This window comes from Columba livia, chromosome 6 (assembly GCF_036013475.1).
Source record: "Columba livia isolate bColLiv1 breed racing homer chromosome 6, bColLiv1.pat.W.v2, whole genome shotgun sequence".
In the NCBI taxonomy this organism is placed as follows: domain Eukaryota; kingdom Metazoa; phylum Chordata; class Aves; order Columbiformes; family Columbidae; genus Columba; species Columba livia.
In genome coordinates, this window is record NC_088607.1 from 27,543,151 (window position 1) to 27,564,219 (window position 21,069).

Below are 21,069 nucleotides of genomic sequence, written 5' to 3' on the forward strand. Positions count from 1 at the left end.
TACAGCTTGTAGAACAAGAAAACGTGGTGCTATGTAGTACTCATTATTGTGATGAAGGATTTGAATATTGTTGTGGGGAATAATTAAGTAACCTGTGGAGGTAGACCACCTGCAGGCACCAAATTGTTGAAGCAGAAAGGTGTCTTGTTTTGACATTTGCCCTACTGTATTAATTATCCCAATACCTGTAAGATAAATTGCTTTGTTTGCAGAGAATAACAGCAAGAGTGATTTACAGGCCATGATATCAAGCAGAAGGTTGAACAGAGGCCAGGAAGATCCATGCCTTGTCACAGAATAGGTGGTGAGAACATGTACTCAAAATATATGAGTAATTGAATTTAAGTCTGTGCAGGAATGCTGTCTATGGCCAGTTGCTGTTCTGGAATGACAGCGATGTGCATGTCTATGGGGCTCTGAGCACCCTCTTTGCTGGCCCCTGCATTCATACCAGCTGTGAGCTTGCCTTCCCTCCCCAGTTACCTTCATACTTGGACTGTTTTGTCTCCTCATCAGAGAGAGCATGGTCTGGCTCTAGAGCTAGATGTTTCCTTGCTCAGCTCTCCATGACCAAGCTGGAACTAATAAAGTGCATGTGAGTGTGACTGACAGCCAGGCATTTAGATGTATATATATGGAAACATGCCGAGATTCTCAAACAGTCATGGAGTCTATGCAGAGCCTTTATTGCCTAAGCTATGTTGAAGGCAATAGTCTCAGAGGAAAGCAAAAAAGTCATAGACATCTCTGGATATGCCTTTTATACTGCACAATTATGAATCTGACTTTGGGAATATTCAACTTCATTGGGTGATTGGACTCCAGTAATGACATTATTCAGAAAGCTTTGTCTTAATCCTGTAGTTTGAGCTGAAGGGTCTGAGCTGCTTCTGCAATGAGTGCAGAGTACAGGCTGCTTCAGAAATGTAGGCATCCACCGAACAAGGGTTTACCAAGCAGCTCTGTGGTGCTCACAAATTAGCTGTATCTGAATCTCTACTAGTTTTAAAAAAATTGACGTTTTTATGACTCCGCCAGACTCCCTAAACCACCTGGGTACTGTAACTGCTGTCGGCTCCTGTACTTCTGTATGGTTCCTTCCACACGTATCCCACATGGCATGGGAACTCGGGCTTCTTGTGCTGCTACCACTTGGAGTCAGGAAAAGGACTAGGAGTTGCTGGAGGGGCTCAGGATGGGTGGCTTCTGGCCACCACATTTCTGCTATATGAAGATTAAAGACCTGCTGACTCTAAGACTTTCCCATGGGAAGTATAAAGTGGGCAAGACCCTCTTGTGCTCACAGTTCTGTGTCACCCTAGCAGCACTGCTTATTATGTCAGGGGATCTGTTATTGGTGAAGATGACCAAAGAAATGCAGGCTGAGCAACAGCAGTGGTAGCAGGAGTGTCTATATGGGTAGGTTTGGTAAAGGAAACCTACAGAAAGGGATCAAAATACACACAAGGTCAAGGCATCTGGGTAAAGGGGTGCTGGAAGATCTTGTGCCTGCAAATAACTTTGGGCATATGCCCAAGAAATCTACTTTTTGCTCTTGTAATAAGTCAGCAGGCTAACAGAGTAGCAGTAAGCTAGAGGCAGTCAGATGGTCAGTGGGCAGTGAATAACAGAACAGGCAAAATGGACACTTGTTATAAGTAATTTCCTCTTGATGGCTGACATTTGTCTAAAAGGCAAATCAGGCTGGGAAAGAGTGACTTTTATTTTTCATGCTTCGTTACCTGAGTTCATTGGCTACAAATGAAGAAACAAGGGACAAGCAAGCGTATTTCAGGGAGCCTGCTGGAGAGCAGCAGAGGAAGCACTAAAACTGACAGACAATCAAGTGATTCTGGTTGCACGTTTTGTCATTCCAGGTGCCATCAGTGTACACCTCCACACACTCTTCTTCCCCTTTGCCAGAAGGTTCATTTAAAAGCCAGTTAGTGTAGCTCAGCTGTGTACCATCCAGCAACTGGAATTTGCTCAGAATTAGGGATTCCTTTATCCCCAGGTAGGCATAAGTATTAAAACATTTCAAGAAGTACAGTGTGGCTTCATTCTCAGCTGGGTTCCTTGGAGTAGCAATAGACCCTCCAGCCTGTTTGCATTTTTTCAATGCAGTGTAGAAATCAGCTTTTTTTTCATTGGTAGCAAATATTTTTCCTCCAGATGTCATTACCATCTTTCCCAAGCGGAGGACTGCAAGATGAAGTGAAAGCTGTTAATTTCTAATGTATCGTTTTGTGGTCACTTTGCTGCCAGTTGTAATTCCTGCTGTTTTCCACTTTCGAGGAAACTTTAAATTAAACCCAGGAAAAGATAAAGAAGAGGAAAACATTTTTTTGAGTCTCTGTACTCTGCACAAGCTCTCTGAGATGGTTCGTAGCACAGAAGGATATATGTCAGTCCTTAAGTGAGTAGGATCTTAGATGTCATCTAGTCATGATTGGTTTGGTATGTTTTTAGTGTTTGGCTTATTTGTCTGATAGGAGCATCAGGTGCCCATGGAGCACTTCTGCATAGGCAGAGATTTTAATCTGATAAATTTCTGCCTTGCTTGCACCCATAGTCCAGAATTGTTAACTGCGTGTCTCCCACTAGTTTTTGAAAAACTCCTGCCCCCCCATTTGAGAGTTATCACACCTCCATCTACCAATGAACAAAATATAAATGGAACGCAATAAAACGACAGAGAATTCTGCCTTTCATAAGAAGGCATTTTGTTGCTCATCTTGTTTATGCTCACTAATCCAGCTACAGCACAAAGTAAAGGCAAATAAATTACCTCCTTCAAGTCTGGAAATCCAGTGTTCTAACTGATGGATAATGTCTCCTATTTCATCATCAACCAGTGGCAGGAAACCTGTGAACAAAGCCGGCTGTTATGCACTCTGTGTTACAGTTTGAATCTTGGCTTTCAAGATAAAGCAGAGGTAATAATGTGAAATTAATATGAACTTTAAAAATGTCTTACCTGTTTTAGTTTACTGCTGTGTTTTAAATAGGGGATCTCTTCACATATTGATCTGTGTAAGGATAGGGAGTACGTTCCCATTCCTGGGAACTGCCTGCAGAGCAGTGATGTTTATGGAAAACTTGAACGAGCAGACTGAGTTAGTCTTCACTCTCTAAGTGACTGAACCAGTCCAGGCAAAACACTGGCACCTGTGCAGTAGGTTTAGTTGATTTTTTAACTGTCTAGGGATTGTTGACAGAATCCTTCAGGTTGTTCAAGCACTTGCTTACAGATCTAACCTAACACCTAGAAACAAGTTTCTTGTGCCCTGTGTTATGAGAAGTGATATCCTTTCCTCCGTGAATTGGACCATTGTGTCATTAAGTAGTAGAGATCTAAGCACCTTGGTCCAAGGAATTCAGAAAGATCTCTGCTTTCTATCAAGTAGAACCCACATCAGATTATACAGCATAGCACTGAGTTTACCAAGCATAACAATGGAACACAACCGTATGTGTAGATAAAAGTGGAGATGGTAACTGCATGTACCTGATAGTCTTCATCTATCCCAGCTTCAAGCAAGTGTGCAAAAATAGGCAGTGGAGGGATTCCTGATGGATTCCATGGTTGAGCACAGCATGGAAGCAGGAAAAAGCCAAATGTAAATTAGACTATTTTACTCTCCAGTGTAGAATCCTGTCTTTAAAAAAAAGAAAAAAGGCAATGTTTCAGAATAATGCTGTCTGGGTTTCAAGTTTTCTGTACCATAAGTTTTACCCTCAGTGACATGGAAGTCATCAATGTAGTTGCAAAGTTAAGTTATTTCAAATAGGTAAAATATTTTTCTGGAAGACTTGGTCTGTTAGTCTACTTAAGAGTTTGAGCTACAGAGCAATATCCCCTTCAAAGCTCCTTTATTTTTTTCCCCTAGCAGATACATGCTATTTTTTCCATACAAAAAGCTATAGCTTCAGTCTTAGTTTTACAGGACAGCAATAAACATGTCTGCTTTATTCAGTTAAAGATAAACTGGAACACACTGGCTTTATCAACTGTTTTAGAGTGAAACAATTGTTAACGCTTATTCTTTCCTTATGGCATCCATCTTTTAAAGTATTTTCACCCGAGGTCATATCCACTGTAAAAGTAGGTGGAAGTTTGGTGGGTTTTGTTTCTGTTTGTTTGTTTGTTTTTAATAAAAATGTTCAAACAAAAAAAAATATCTAAACTGAAAGGTTCGTGATACAGTTTAAGAGGATTCAACATAATTTAAATGGAAACCTATTCAAGGATGTTCTACTTACCTAGCAGCACCTATGTTAAATAAGACTCATTAAATGGTCTAATTTATAGGGCATGTAACTTGAGATTCATCTTGTTACCTACAGAAAATACAAAGACCGTGTAATATGATATGAATTTGCATATGAATAGAAATTTTATGACCTTTAAGTTGAATGATATGGGGGTTGTTTGCCTGAAGAGGTAAACACACTTAAAATGTGAGGAAAATATTTGAGGGTACTTTCTTGATTTGTAGAAACACTTTCACATGTTTAAAAATGCTCAGCCCTGGAGCAGAACAAAGCAATTTCTCAATATATATTTGAAATACCTAACGCTTCCACAGAATGGCTCTGTATGTGTTAAGTTGTAAATGTCACTGAGGATAAGACAAAACACCTGAAATATAATTTGCACCAGGAACACCACCATCATTTTCATCACTGACTGAGGACTTATCAGTGATAATTATTGATGTTTTGTAACTTAATAGAATCTCATAATTGTAGCAGCAAAGCCAAAAGAAAATTGTACATCTGCAGCATGTGCAGAGGTAACAACCACAGAAGCATATAGATAATTCACAGAATACTTCAGGGGAAACTTATATCACAAGAAATTAATTAGAGTTTTACAGTACCACATAAATAGTACAGTTTTATCTGACAGAACAGTGACCTTGCAGTGAAGGAAAAAGCTGCTCTGTCCTGTAAGTAGAGAGGCCTCAACATGCAGAGCATTGCTGAAATGGAAATGCACTGCCATGCACTTTTAAGTTATTCTCAGCTGAGAGCAGTTACTATCTAAGAGAGACTTTTAGGAAAGGCTGTGCACCAGTTCAAACAAATACTTGTGGTCATATCATCCCTGTGGTTTCAGGATGGCATCCCACTGCTGTAGCAAGGCTAACAGCTGAGTCAGTGAGGAATAGGTGCTTTGAGATCAGATGGGGAATGTCAGCAATATCCATATTAGTCTAGGATGCTACTGGATCTAAGCAAGCCTAGACTACATAGGCATTCTGCACCTGTACCTTCATACCTGCCTCAAGAACTGATGCAGAGTCCTTTGTCGCTGGTGGTGTACCCACAGAAACCTGATTAATTCCTGCAGCATTGTTAATTGAGTTCCCTGGAAAAGACACCAGTCATGTGAAAAATAAATAAGTACTATCCAGTTGTATGTACCTTGACAGAGACGGCCGTTTAAAATTTGCATAAGTAACCTTTGTTTAAAGTTTCTTGTTAAATATCACGTTTCTTAACTTTTGAGTGTTTGACTTAATGCTTTTAACATTCTTTTGGCTGAGGTTTTTCTAATTGTTTTATGAAAAAATAAACACAGAGAACATGAGACAAGCCATTACCTGGGGTCCAGGTGAGCTCTAGAAAAGGTCCCTGGCAGAACGTGGGCCTTTGCATCCATGGTGAGAACAATTTTAGCACTTCAGCTGCACCTGGAAGAAACTGCAGGTCGGGCAAGTGGGAGAAGGGGATGAGGCATTGGCCTCCATTAGCGAGTTTCACATGCTGACTGATGGCCTGGGAAACCTGGGGGAAGACAGAAGTTTTCTTGTGCCACGGACTCCTTCTGAGAAGAACTGATATAGATTTCATAAATGCTAAACTTTTCTTCTCTTGATTTTCATCAGCATATTGATAAGATGGAGCAAGCTAAAATAGATATTTAAAAATACTCACATTTCTACTACACTTGTTTATGTTTGCCTAATAGCATATTCTATATAATTCTATCATAACTTGTAAACTATTTTTTGATCTTACTTTAAGCTGCATATCACAGAAGCTCAGCAAGATTCAAGGATATAGATCTGATAAAGGACAAAGAATTTTTGAGTATTGAGGCAACTTCTTTTCTGTGTTTCCACATCTATCACTAAGAGGTTTGATAATTTCAGTCCTAGTGAAACAAATGAAAGATATTCCAAGAGCAGGTTCAGCATTGCACAATATAGGTAGGTAAATGCAAAACATGCTAAAGATGAAAGTTGCTCAACACAGTGTTCTTAGCTGCTTCCAGAAATAAAGACACTAGAGCTGAATTTCAGTTTATGAAAGTGGGTGTGCTCCTTCCATGTTCCTTCCATTTGTCGGCCTTTCCTTTGTATACTTAACCTCCTGAAAGTTGTGGGGTGATTTTTCTTCACAATTCCAGTCACACCTCAGATAAGCTTGGAAATTCTTTGCTTATTCTCTCAGTTTGTATTTAAATGGCCTCAATCTCACTCAGAATTTCTGTTTACATTGATTTTGTGCTTTTCCGCTGTTGCTTCCATCTTACCTGGCTACCACCTTGTCCTGTGCTTTCTGCATTTCCTTTACTCTTCCACATCAGACTGTTCCCAACAGCTCCCTTATGCCTGGGAATATCAGGAAGAACAAAGAGCGTGCGGGACCTAGTGTCTCCCCTCCTCAGAGGAGAGCTGAAGCTATTTTTGCTGAGTTTTAAAAACAGGAAGTGAAAAATTCAGCAAGATATAGGCACCTGGGATAGTAAAACTTTAAGATAGCTTTTTTTTTTTTTCTTTTTTAATTATGAGCAGCATTTTAGACCAGAAAGTCTTAATTTTACCTGTAGGTAGTGTGACCAGTGCTCATAAATGCTCCTGCCATCTTGTTCCACCAACTTATGTTACATGTGAAGGACCCAAGCAGAGATCACTAGATGTCTCTGATTTGGCACTTGGTGCAGCTGAGCTGAAAAGCACAGAAAGAAAGTTTTGTGTTTATAACAAATAGAAAGCAAGACAATATGTCATCTCTTCAATAGATGTTAATTGCAAAATAGCATTCTAAGGAGAGAAAATAAATCCTCATGTTTATGAACCAGATGAAGCTATTACTCCACATATGCTCCAGCTGTCCTCCATAATCTGTAGAAGAAGGTTACATTATTTTCTGCTATAATATCATAATTACCATTGCTGCAGCCTTGCCAAGGGTTAAGGTACCCTTGCTCTACAGTTCCTTTTGGCTCCTGAGTCATGAGGGCAGAGATGGGTGAAAGTTTCATTCCAGGTTTCACCTGGCATATCACCCTTGAGCCCGATTCTGCAAATCCCTGGTTTCCTAACAGGAACTTGAACTCACATCCGAGAGCCCTTATCAGTTTCCAAGGTGCTACTCTAATATCCAAGCATCCTCTATTGGTTGTACTTTTAACCCAGGTATGTTTGTATAACTGTAGGTTAATATGATTTTATAACATTACATTTCAGCTTCTGATAACAAAACTCACTTGCAGTCTGACAGTCTCTTGAGTGTCTGTTATACCGTTACACAATATTCCCAAGAACATTGTTTTCCTCTGATTCATAAGAGTTGTAATAGGGCCATTAGTCTTTCTGCCACTTCTCAGTGTGGTTTCAAAACCTGGTAACAAATTTCCTGGTGGCAAATATTTCTTCTCGTATTTGCACTTATTGTTCTTCTGAAGGAAAACCGCAAATAAATGTAAAGTGTATGATTAACCTTTCCATGCTTTGTATTTGCAGCACTGGTAGGATATTGCAGCATCAAGTACTGGTATTTTTCCACCATATATGTTATTTTCTCTGGGGAAAAAAAAAAAAAAAAGAGAAGAATAATGAAATTATTCTTTAAATTTGGCTTCAAAAATTTTTTAAAAATAAATAAAGGAGGCACTGGCCACAATTTATACAAGATAAGGTAGCCCTGCCAGCCTGTGTCACATTCTGCTAGTTACTATGTTCATATAAGGATGAATTTGAACTAAATTTTCCTGAGAACCATAGTGTTGCTTTTTAAATTTAAATAAAATTTCTACAAAAATCAGGAAGCCATAGAAAAACACTTATTTACTGTAATCAAAGGTGAATTTCTTTACATGTTGTAGGGATTGTCAGGGGTGGGGGAGAGGTTTTTGAGTGCTCAAAATTGCTAATAGTATTTCTAAGCTAAAACACTAATTACGTTACATAGTTATAAAAGAGGATATCAGTCTAGACCAGAGAGAATTCTCTCTGAAAATAATACCCATAATTTTTATAGCCAGACAAAATTCACTGTTAAATATACTGTAATACAATTGTATTAAATTTCTCTTACATGATATGCAATCCATTTTCTCTAGCAGAAACTGAATTTTTGTGACCTTTTAACTTGTACTAGATCTCAATTCTCAAGATCTGTTTTTGTAGCATTTGAGAAGTGAACAAGTTATTTTTGGAATTAAAGATTTTACAATTAGATTGCATTTCTGTAGAAAATTATTATAAATTAAGAAAAAAAGACTAACCTGTATTTTTCCATGTCCGGTCACTGTGCACCAGGGATTAGTTTTGCTCATTGCGTTTTTTAAGAAAAGATTTTATCAAAATTATTTCTCCTATCATAACAGATTAGAGACACAATTTATTCTATTTCTCTTTGTGCCTGACGTCTGTGTTCATTAAAAAAAAAAAAAATCAATACACAAATGCGGAATTTGGATCTGTCACAAAATTAGACTGAAATGCTTAGAACTGTTTTAACCAGCATTTGAGGGTTTAACATTTGAGGGTTATACACATACACGCACAAATCCACCTAAAAGAACAAAATAATTATTTCTGGATACTTTTCTGTTCCTCTGTGGAACTGCAAAGAAAAATCAAGTGACATTCTATTATGTACCTTAACCATGACTTTAATTACCCCCTATGAATCCCATGAGGTACAAATGCATTTCAAGCCCATCTGTAGAATATTGCATTTATTAGGGAATATTATTTCTTCCACATATAATAGTTGACACTGGACTTCTATTTTATTTCTGAAGTTCATCAAAGTTAAGACAGAAGAGTCCATGCAGAAGAATGTAGACACAGTTTTTATCAAGAAGGCAGGAAACTGGCAGATATCACCATGATAATAATGTCTTCTGTTTTATATAAGAGGCATGGTGAAGCTTTGGACACAGAACAAGGAGGGCTGCTAGAGCATAGCAAGAGAAGAGCTGAGTATGATGTTATATGGAGATATTTTATGAAAATAACTGAGGAGTTTAGCTCAATTACCTGAAATATTACAGATCTCAGTGTAAACCACAGAGAAGAAAGTGCTGCCTAGCAATTATTTGACTGGATCTAATGAGATTTTGAGAAGCCTGTGTGTGTTTCATTTTGTTTTTCTGCCCCTAATAGTAATGCTTCAGGAGAAAAAAATTTGTACTCTGAGATGTAGCCTAGATGCTTTCCTTATTGTTGTAATAAGGATTAACTTTTTACTGAAAAAAATAATCTTATTTTTCTTAACTGGATAAAAACCACCCAGATGTTTTGAAATCTAAATCAGTTAGAGATATGTATTATGTTGTGTTAAGCTATTTGTAAGATTTTACACATTAAGGATTTTAAAACAAGAGATTTGTATAGGCATTTTGTAAACCCAAATGTGATGGAAATAAATAATTGATGAACTAGAGGAACAGGATACTCCAAACCTAGTTGGAGATCTATGTAAATGAACATGTGAACTTGGTTCTGATCATGTTAGAGTGTTTTTGTGTGTGTGTGTCCCCAACATAACTTCTTTTTCCAGGCAATCATCTTGCTCTAACAAAGAATCTGTATGATTGAAAGACTCAAAAATTACTAACAAGGTTTACTCATTAAAATACTAATAAATAAAATGCAAGAGGTGGAGGTAGTTTTAAGTAAACCTTCAACTCTTTCTAGCACATTTAGTGTAGCTGTTCATAGCTAAGCCTAGGAAAATGAAAACATATTAATTTAGCCTTATCTTTTCTTAAAGTTACCTGGGAGTCAGAATTTTTGTCATGGCGTGATCTATTCCCTTCCCATTGAAAATTATTGTCCAAAATTGTATCACGATCGTAAGTCTCAAAGAAGATATTTTGTAAAGCAGGTTCATATCTTGAAATCTATTTAACATGGTACTGGGTGCACTTTTCCCATTTCAAAGTCCCTGCCCACCCCCAGATCAGCTCGAGCGCTGTTTGCAATGCTGGACACAAATCCTCCACTGCCAAAACCATCCCTTTATCTCCTGCATCTGAAGACGCTAAAACTTTCCTACTTGACAGGGCTTGAAATGACAATGTGAAGCGATTCCGTCTCTTCCTTAATGCAGGCTAGGGACAAGGGACAACACAGTCCAGGGTCAAATCTAGGTTCCTATGGGCTCTTTGCACAGAGTCAGATGTCAGGAGAAGGAGAGAATTAAATGAGGCAAAAGTGTTTATGCATGTTTTCTAATTCCAGATCTTCCTTCCCCCCCTGCCCCTGTTTAGGTGGTGTGAAAATGTTAATGGATGGGCCCAAGACTTCCTCACTGCAAGGTAAGCATGTGAGCATTTGCTGCTTGTGGTACTTTACTGAGCTTTGACTGTTTCAGCTGCTCAAACTGAGAAGCAGTGAAAATATTTTGTGAAAAGACGTTTCTCGATAGCAGCAGATTGAGTCATGGTCTGACCGTGTGGTTGATGGTGTGACACCAGCAGAGAAATGGCTCATGTTTGAATTGATTGAACCAATCTTACCTACTTGCCCCAAATAGTATGTGGTTGTTCAGGGGTTTGGGAGAAAACAGGTGAGCTTCTAACACTGCAATGGTCATAGTTTTATGAGGGAATGTGATGTTCTAGAAACAATACGCAATCTTTGGTATTTCTATGTCTGCATGGATCTAATGCAAGGTTTATCTTAGCGTTTTATAGAGACTAGCTTCTGAAACTAAGAAAATTAATTTTAACTGGTACCATTAATATTTTTATAAAACAAAAGTTAAATATGGATACTGAATGAATCAGTGCATGCTTCGTTATGACGCTATACAAGCAGTATAATGCAAAGACGTAAAAAACCTGGGACCATAATTGTTCCAGTGAAGTCAATGTCTGCTTATCTCTTAAGGCTGAAACTACTAAATACTTCCATTATGAAACCACAGACAATTTTAACTTCAGACTTCTACAACATTCCAAGTCAAAACTTGGAATTTTCCTCTAATCTTTACAAAAGTACAAAGAGAGTCTGCCATGAAAAATCAATTCTGAACTATTCCTAACCCTCCAAAAAGAGAGAAACACATCAGATTAAGCATGTTTTAATTAAGTTAATCACCTACCACATTTGCCATTTTCTTAAGGATCAAAAATAGAATCACAGAATCTTGGAATACCATAATATGATTGATTCTAGATTTTCTGACATAGACTAATTACAGAAAATGCATACATCTTCAACACTGGATATTTCGTTGTCTTTATACTCTAATGTTGTTAAAAGGCCATTCTTTAAAATTCACAGATTGTGAGACGATGCAGGTTGCATCTTTTGTCATTCCAGCTCCCATCAGTGTACATCTCTACACATTTTTCTCTCCCTTTGCCATTAGGCTCATACTGGTGCCACTTGGTATAATTCAGAGGTGAGCCATCTATGTACTTAAATTGACCTGAAGTGTCACCTTCCTTAATGCCCAAGAAAGCATATCGATTATACAGTTTTACAATACTCAAAACAGCGTTATTCTCCTCCTCATTCATGGGAGTCGCAAGAGTTCCTCCAGCCTTTTCACAGGATTCTAGTGCAGATGCAAAATCAACTTCTTTCCCATTGCTTGCAAGTATTTTCTCTCCTGCTTCTGTTATTTTCCCATTCAAAGCAAGCACTAAAACAGGAAAAGAAAAAAACTAGTTAACTTTTTAAAGCTCTTATAGCATCAATATGAGAAATATGAGAAAACAAAGAGAAATCAAGAGATGAAGAGAAAATTAAAAATAATAAGAAGAACAGAGGAGGTAATAGAAAGGATGGAGAGGAATAAAAGTTTTCAAAATTTTACCAATTGACTAGTTGTTCATTAAGTATATTGTTATGCTGCTTGTGACCATTTGTCATTATCTTCTCCAAGAAAAGGATGTCTCACTAACAAGTGCTACATACACTTTTAGCCCACTATTATCCCATGTACTCTCTAAAGAGGATCAACTTGTTACGAATTTGAACAAGTGAAACAGAGAAATTATCATTTTTCTGAATTCGTTCTCAGGAAAATACCAATTTACTACCTTCAACAATCTAGCTGCTGATAGATAAAAATACTAGCAAAGTGTTACAAGGCTGAGGAGTTCCCATGAATCCATGTGGAAAGTGCAACATCAGAATTTTTTTTTTAATGAATCAAATTTGAATAAGTGAGCATTAGTGTTCCTGAACAAATATGCTTCTCCAGGGAAGATTAGTCCTGATGTTCCCTGCTTTGGATAAGAAAGTGGAGTTTTGTCATGCGGTATGATTTTCAAGTACAATTTCTTTCCTGCAAGTCACGATTTTATAATTATTTTTGCCTATTGCACTTAAAACTGGTTGTGAGCTTAAGTAAAAATATGAAAAATTACCTCCTTCAAGTCTGGAAAGTCGTTTTCCCAAATGTAGTAAAGTATCATAGAGCTCAGTGTCCAGAGAATTTGGCAGACCTACACAGATGAAAATAAAAGTTGTACAATCAAGCAAAACTAGGCTCTGCTGATAGGAACAATTTCTTGGTTAAAACTAATAATTTTGAAAACTTAACTAGCACACAATATATTTTTTTAATGTCATCTGGCATAAAATAAACATTTTCCCAGTATATTTATTTCCATGCAGTTGTTAACCTATATGAAAGCAAACAAAAGACGACCTCCAACCCTCTGAAATGCTGATAATTCCCCTCTGCACAGAAGAAAACTATTTTTTCTAGGTTGAAGCCTTATGTTTGTCATGTCTGTGAACATGGCTTTGCCAAAGAGAATTTTTTTCATTATAATAACAGTTAGGGAACAGCTCCTGTGGCACCACACCATTTTCTCTTTAATCTGCTGGGTGAATGCTTTGTGTTTGCACAGTGGCTTCTTATTGCAATGGAAACCATAAACATGGGTAGGAGGGTTCCTGCATAGATTGGGTGAAATGCACTCCATCCAGCACTGCTTGCTAAAGACGGGAACTCACTGTAAATGTAGGTACTTTTAAATACAAATTTCCACGGGTAACAAAGGTCTTATATGTGGAATACTAGTGTGCTCCCACGACCTTGTCCCATTATTCACAACTAAAACAAATAGCAATGTAGAAGCACAAAATATTGCAACTCTCACTGCACTTTACAGTCAGTAAAAAGTGACATATTTGGCCCAATAAAAAGAGTCCGTTTGACTGACAGAACATTACAGGGACACCAGGTTTTTTGACATGGTGGTCCCTTCTTCTCATTTCTCACCATGTACACAAGGAAGACCATTTCTAAGAGGCAAAATCAGGTTTCCAGAAGGTCCTATGAGACCTGGAAAAGAGAAGCATAATTTTCCTTCCAATTGATGTATATTCTAGGAACTTCAGAATGAAAAAGAACTTCACCTCAAACTGAAATGTGTTACATCTATGAGTAATTTTGACGGTGCTTTATCCTTGGTAATTGACCTGGAGAAAGTATTTCTACATAGAAAGAAGATTACTCCACAAAGTGTGTTTCTTACCAGACTACTTTTGCAGACACTATCTTTGAACACTAGAGAAACATGACATAAGCCTTTTAATTACACTTGTATATACTGAAATAACTTTTTTTTTTCATACTTAGAAAAGAAAGGAAAAGCTTTTGCTGTGAAAGAAGCAATTCCCTTTGGAGAATCAGGGGAAAAGGATGACAAAGACATACATATATATATATATAAAATATGTTTGAGTATTGATAGTCTGTTCATTTTCCCTCTTCTCCCAGAAGAGAGAGAAGGTGTATCTTTTGGGAGAAAAAAAAAAATAAATTGGCCATTTGCTCCATTCAGTTTTGCCTCCTCTGTTTAACACAGCTGCTTTCTCAAGGGCACATGTCCTTCTGTGCTAACTGTTTTTATCCACGCAGCCTTCATGACAAGGGTTTGTTGCAAAAGAAAAAAGGAAGTTTACTTACCTGATAGAGGTGGCTGCCCTCTCAGATCATCCCTTCCAGGCAGTCCAAAGATACCAGCTAGCCTGGGAGCTTCTGGAAATTTCCGCAGTGCATGGCAAGTCACTAGCAAAGCAGCTACTGCTGTGAGCACGTAAGATGAGTAAGACAACATGGTTGCTCAGGCCAGCTGTAAGAAAACCCACATATTTGTCAGGCAATGATTCTGTAAGAAATTGTGAACATTGGCGTATATATTTGAACGCTTATTTCTCTGCATGCCCCATGCCTTCTTGAAATATACGTTCTCTCCTTGTTCAAATAAAGTTTACGGTTTAGGCATAAGACATTTTGCTACCACTGCATAGCCTGTACACAAAGCTTTTTCTAGACTGATACAGATTAGTATGTTCATTACAGAATGACAGCTACACATTTGGGAGCAGGGAAGACAAATCATCCTTTTTGCTATCACTGACTATTTGTTGGATTAATCCTTGAGAAGTGACAAGTTCAGTTGTAACTGATAGCTCTTAAGCCATTAGTTGTCTGTAAGGGCTGTAATCACTCAGTGAAACATAGATGCATGTGCTACCAACCTGAAAGGCACACAATCTGTTACAGTGGTGGTTGCAATGGTTTGGAGCTAGTTAGCAATCTCTTTAAGCACAGTACTATTTCAGTACCTTTATTTGAAATAAGCAGATTGATAGAGTGTTTTATACATGTGCAAAATTTTAGAGCTCAGTTGACATTCTGATCCTGTTTTGAACAAAATTCCACAAGCTTGAAAATGTCAGAGTTAGTCTTGTAGAAAATGCATTTTTGCTGGTTGGCAATAGGCCTTTTTGTCTGATTTTATCCTTTCAGATGTAACATTAAGTAGTGTTATAATCTCAGTGCCAAGATATCTTGAATAAAAAACACTCTGAAACTATAGATCATGGGTTTACAATGCGACTAGTGGGCATTCAGCACTGGTAATGCTATGCAGTTATAAAACCTGAACCAATGGACCATAAGACACTGTGGCATGGAGATGTCCACTTATTGGCACCATTCTGTTGAGAGAGATAAAGAAAGGTTCAATATGTCAGGATAGGTATCCCTTTCTAATGAGATGACCATGATGGGTTGACTCACACACAAAACATAGAATTTAATACCGATGACTTCACTTTTCTTTTGGCATGAATTAGAGAGGATTGTCTACTACACTCTCTCAAAAACTTCCATCGTTAAAAAAAGTCAGAACAGACAAAATAATTTTGATTGATACATAGTATGTTCTAAATCCATCTTAACTTAAAATTGAGAATAAATCTTGGTTGGCTTCAATGCAGCACAGTTACTAACACCTGAGCTCATCAACTGAAACAAGGAATTTTTTTCAAAGCATATATGCCAAGCAGAATGAAAATATAAGTTTACTGTTATTACTATTTATTAAATGGATACACTATAGCCGGACCAAGCTTTTTAAAAAGAAAGTATTGTTCACATCATCTGGACTGACTCTACCATAGGTGGCTTTTGACATTATTCCAGATTTACATCAATATCAACTGTTTTTAAGGGCAAAGTTCACTTGTTTTTCTAGAAGAAAGTCTCATCAAAAAGAATTTGGTGTGACATACCTTGGACATAGAAATATTCAGTTAAATCATAAATGTCAGTGTTTTTCTGCTGCATATGGAATCTGTTTAAATAATAACAGTGTCTGTCTGTTCCTCCTGGCCAAGAATTTCCGCTTTAATGAGTGAAAATTTCGAGTCCACCTGACAACAAATGTACTGTGTTAAAAGTGCCATTGAATTTCATGTGTTGAATCTAAAGTGACTCAAGTTGTTTTCTCTTTACTATATTGAAGGCTAACAGACACCTCTGGCAATGCTGACCAATGACTTAGAGAGCAGATTAATAAAGCCTCTGACAGAAACCTACCTTACGTGGCCAGGAATACTTACATCCCGAGATAAGGAAATGCAATTACAACAGGTATTCTTTGTCTGGTGCTGATCATTCAGGGAAATAAATTTGAATGGACTACTGCATCCAGCTCATAATTGGATTACAATGCAGAGTTAGAGTCCTGATCAGTTATATAGCACAATGGAAAAAACAACTCTTCAGTTTTAATCTCATTTTAATGACCTTCATCAGTCATTACAATCTGGTGTCCTTCAGGCATCTCCTCATCTATTAAAATTGCTAATATAAGCAAAGGAAAAAAATACTAATAAAGGAAAATTTAATTTTAAAATGTAAATATGACCACAGAAATTAAAAGAAACATGTCTGCCTTCTAGCTGAAGTTCCTTGTGATTTATTGAAAAGAAATGCAACTTACCCTTCTGCTTCAAAGTGAAATGAAAGAGCAATTCATGCAAGTCCCCTTTATATAGTGTTGTGTTTGTTAAATGACACCACTGAAGCAGAGACTGGATAATGAGGGCACGAATGAGTCTTTTAGTTTTGCTTACACACCTGTTATGCAAATACTGAGAACAATTTTAAGAGTTGAGAAATTTCTTTTTCTTTTATAATAAAAAGCCCAAGTTGAAGAAATAACAATCTAGAACTAGCAAATAACTCCAGATTTATAGACACATACAAAATGTATAAAAATTAAAAGAAACTTTTGGTGATTCTAAGTGTTATTGTAGCAATATTTTTTTTTCTTGTTTTAAAGCGAAAAAGGCATGTGACTGACCAGTGGCTTTTGTAGAAGGAAAGTTGTTCTTGTTGATTAGGGAAGCACAGTACCTTCCAGATAGTCTGTCCTGATAATCAGAATTCTAATCTTTGCTTCCCCTCTCTGTATGTGATTTACCTACCTTACCTTAATATCATTTTCTAGCTGTGTGTACCTTCAATGTTTCTGTGAGCATATGGTCTCTTTTGCCTCTAAGACCAGCAGTTGAAATTATTTCCTTCTGTAGTTAAATCAGGCAGTTTAAAAGCACCGATATTAAGTGTGGGTTAGAAAGAACCCAGTAGGTAAAATACCTTGTTTCTGAATCCTGCAGCATTTTGGGAACAGCACAGGTACCAGGCAACTCAGCACAATCAAGAAATGGCTAATTCTGTCTGTGAATGGCAGCAGAACTCTGGGGTACCCACAGATCTCAGAAATTTCTGCAGTTGAAAGATAGGATGGAATTTATGGATGTGCATTTGGGGAAGTAATATTTTAAATGATTAAATGCCCAGGTTCTTGGGAATCTAACTTACCAGAACACAACCTCATGCAGATCCAATTTCTAGGCAACTCTGCAACAGCTGGAATGGTTAATACTGTTCTGTGGTATCACTGCCCATATACATCCTTCCCATGCATATGTATGCAACTTTAATACATGAACAACATGAAAAATCTTTGCAGATTTGTATTATTTCTTCCACCTAACACAGTTTATACTTAAAAGTATTGGAAACATTAAGCAGGGAAGTCAGTAGAGCCCCACTATTTTTGCCCAGTCAAGAAAGTGTGGCATGAGCAAAACATGGCTTATAATGGTTTAACATGTAGAAAAACCTTATAAATTATTATCTTTTACCAAAACTTTTAAAGAAACATACATTTGATAACAATTCTTCTCCCATGAGTCATATAGTACTTACACACTGGAAGCTGATAAGAAACCTGAAACATAGTCCAATGTGAGAAATTACTTAATCATTAGATTTACTTTTCTTAGTTATGCAGCAGAGAATTTGGGAAAACAAATACACCAGAATAAGGAAGAAAGAAAGTAAATATTTCTTTTCCTGGAGCCTAGCACCTCTGTAGAATAGCTAGGAGGCTCAGTATTCTGAAATTCACAGGTAAGCCTGTGTGAAAATGGCTGAAGGTCTTTAGCTGAGTAACAATGCACAAAACCCAGCCAGGAAACTGTAATGGTTTCAGGGAGCCCTAGCTACTGCACCCTTCTTTCTGTCATTAAGTAGAACAATAACATTCCTTCTGATGTCTCCTACTGCGTTAAATATGCTGTGGTGTTAATGCCAGTGAATTAAACCCAAACTCGACAGTGGCCTGCTCAACTATTAGCAACGGAGAACTTGGCAAAAAAAGGAATTTTGTTTTCAAAGACACCACATACCTAGAAAAACTCACTCTCAAAAAAGTAATTTGAAAACTGCCAAGGTGGTTTCAAAAACCAGAATCAATTTTATGTAGCCTTCAAACCTCTAATTTTCAGAAAACAAGACAAACTCTCTATTTTGCTCAGCACACTGTTTTGAAATGAGCTGATTACTGACAACCTTATCATAGGCCAATCTGCATAAACCTACGCTGCACTCTCTAATGCTAAATGCAGTGCTGTACAGTCACGCTAGTTTATTTTAACAATTTGTGAGACATTACTCTCAAATGTGTCACTGTGCTGCAAGTTCCTGATGGCAGCTCTCTGAGCTTGGCCTTGGCACAGCATCTATGTGGTAAACAGGTGTGGTCAATTTTCCATCTTTACCTTCTTCAAAACAGCAGTCTTTTTTTAAAACATATTTGTCTAGTATTTCCACTGTAATCTATCTGCTCTGTTGCTACAGATCTTAGAATCATGCAGACTTAGGTGCCTATAGTCAGTTTTAAGAAGACTCATTAGCATCAGCTTAAGCTCCCATCAGAAATACAGGGAACTAAACATATATCACCTGTTACATAATGAAACAACCCAATGGGTAAAGTGCTGCCTCCTCCCTACCTGCAGTTTGATTTTATTGAGACAAATCCAAACAAAAAACATAGGAAGGTCAACAGTCCCCCTGCCTCTGGAAAATAAAGAACACTGATAAATTTTTTTTTTTTATATTTTACAGTACATTGATACAGGAAGAGGATGAAAATGTAGAGAGTGTGGTACCTTACTACACTGCTAACAGAGAAAGAATACAAGTTTTGCTTTGTGTACATCTTAAAATTTGTATTATTGCTGTGTGTACTCTAGACTCATGCCACTTTAACTTGAGGATAAGCATCTTACAGGAAGAATGTAATTGCCGATGAGACATATTTATGAACAAACATGGTATTGGTGACATGCCGTCAACTTAATAATACACTGTTATTTTGGGGAATGGATCCCAGCGCAGAGGTTTCTAGGTTTAGGTGTAAGCAGGTGGATGGAAGAGAATAATGCTGAATACAGATTATAAAGTTCCTAAGCAGAGGACAGCAGAGATGAGGAACAGAACTTGGAGTAGTGGATTTTAAAGAGCTGGTTCCACCAGACTGTAGTGAATAGCCCTTGCATAACATTGTTTTTGTAAAGTATAGGAAAGACAAATTCAAACCATACGATCAAGAAAAGGGGTGGCTATTTTTTTCAGAGCTTTTGTTAAAAAAACAGGTATAGCTCTCTCCTAGCAAAACCTTAAAACCTTAAAACTATGTTAACAGAAGAACTTACTTGTTCTTTATTCTCAGATTATATCCTATTCCTTCTTTCTCATATACTTGAAGCAACTGATTTAAACTACAGGTTCATAGTCAGCATACTACAGGACACCAGCAAAGTGGCCTTTTGGATGATATGCAAATGGTAGGCAAGTGGCTAGACAAGTCATTTGACTGAACCACTACTTCTATGCCTTGAAAAAAAAAAGAGAGAAAATCAACTAGCGCACATTAAAAGGAAGGCAGTAAGCAGCTCCTGCTTTGATGTAACATGGCAGATTTTTAGATGCAGCCATATTCATTCCTTCGGGCAGGACAATACTCTCCCCTTCTCGTATTGTCTCTCCAGGCTTAGTAAAAATGTAACCATATTGTAATCAGCTTCTGTCTTGTTCTTTTAGAAACAAACAGAATCATCTCATTCTAACTCACAACCTAATAATGATTTCCAGAAGGTCTGTATTTAACCTGTTTCACAGCTAGGGAAACTAAAGTTTAGAGACATGTTATCATTGAGCATGGTTGGAGAAGTAAATTTTTTTCCAAAAGCATCAATTCACTTTTCTATCCTGTAGGCCATGTTACCGACTCTAGAATTCATCCTTGTATTTTTCATACTAGGCATGTAGCCCTCTATGAGAATACTACACAATAGTGTGGGAGATGATTGCTAATCCTTGGTTAACAACAGAGCAAAATTACCCACTTCAATTAGCAGTATTACGATAAGAGTAAATATTGCCTTTTTTTTTTTTTTTTAACTGGAAATAGTGCAAAGAGTAATCATAGAGGTGTCCTGTCATATTGTGTTCCCATGGAGATGAACTGTGCCGTGTCCTTCCTCTCAAAAGCGGTAATATAATAGAAAGCAATTTATGATTGAATAGTCACTGGCCAATATTGCCTTGGAAACATACGCTTGCAATTTATATCTTGCCCTTATAAACAACCACCTGGCCCTTGTTATCAGTCTAAAATGAAGATAATCTAGCCTGCAGATAGCAAAAAAATCCTGCTAAGCTGTTATTACATTGCTATTGCTGGGAAATGGCCCAGTTAATGTCTCACTGATAAGTGTAACAACATATATATTCAAAAGCATTGTCAACATTTTATTTGCAATTGAAATTCAAAGTCATCGGGAGAAACTTGTTATTGAAAACACATGGCAGAAAATACAGAGTTACGGATGAAAATAATAAACTAACCAAGCTGCAGTTAAGGTCTGATGGTCACAGGAAATGAAGCTGTTTGGCATCTTACTGAAGGGACCCCAACGGGTAATGAATTCCCAGAGAACACCACATCTCTTGGTTGTTATTGCTGTTATGAGCTGCAAATTAAGACAATAGGTATTACAGAATTTCATTTTGCACAGAACTTTTCAGGACATTGAACACAAAATTCTGTTTTAGCTGATAGTGTGGTTTGAAGCATATAGTATTTAATATACTGAACCTGTTTTGTAATGGCACATTTTTACATCCTAATTAGTGCAAAGGCATAGA

General features: G+C 37.3%; 1 protein-coding gene across 3 annotated transcripts; it reads right to left on the minus strand.

Moving 5' to 3' along the window:
• Window positions 1–11,143: 11,143 nt before the first annotated feature.
• Window positions 11,144–17,784, minus strand: SFTPD (surfactant protein D). 3 transcript variants are annotated; one of them, XM_021300926.2, is made up of 5 exons: window positions 16,508–17,784; window positions 14,182–14,347; window positions 13,492–13,554; window positions 12,629–12,706; window positions 11,157–11,898 (listed from the first exon to the last, which is right to left on the minus strand). In XM_021300926.2, exons 2-5 carry the CDS (start codon window positions 14,330–14,332, stop codon window positions 11,522–11,524), a joined length of 669 nt encoding a protein of 222 aa, XP_021156601.2. In that variant the 5' UTR covers window positions 14,333–14,347; window positions 16,508–17,784; the 3' UTR covers window positions 11,157–11,521. The 3 variants fall into 3 exon arrangements, with proteins under 3 accessions (XP_064923755.1, XP_021156601.2, XP_064923754.1); XM_065067682.1 differs by lacking the exon at window positions 16,508–17,784 and adding an exon at window positions 15,795–16,485; XM_065067683.1 differs by lacking the exons at window positions 13,492–13,554; window positions 16,508–17,784 and adding an exon at window positions 15,795–16,491 and having other exon boundaries at window positions 11,144–11,898.
• Between the last annotated feature and the right edge of the window lie 3,285 nt (window positions 17,785–21,069).

Coding starts and splice junctions, on each gene's coding strand:
- SFTPD (XM_021300926.2), bottom strand. CDS start 14,332: ATGTTGTCTTACTCATCTTACGTGCTCACAGCAGTAGCTGCTTTGCTA. Junction 12,707..13,491: donor TGGTCTTCCTTGTGTACATG/GTGAGAAATGAG, acceptor TCATCTGTGTAG/GTCTGCCAAATTCTCTGGAC. Junction 11,899..12,628: donor ACTTTCCAGACTTGAAGGAG/GTAATTTTTCAT, acceptor TTCCTGTTTTAG/TGCTTGCTTTGAATGGGAAA.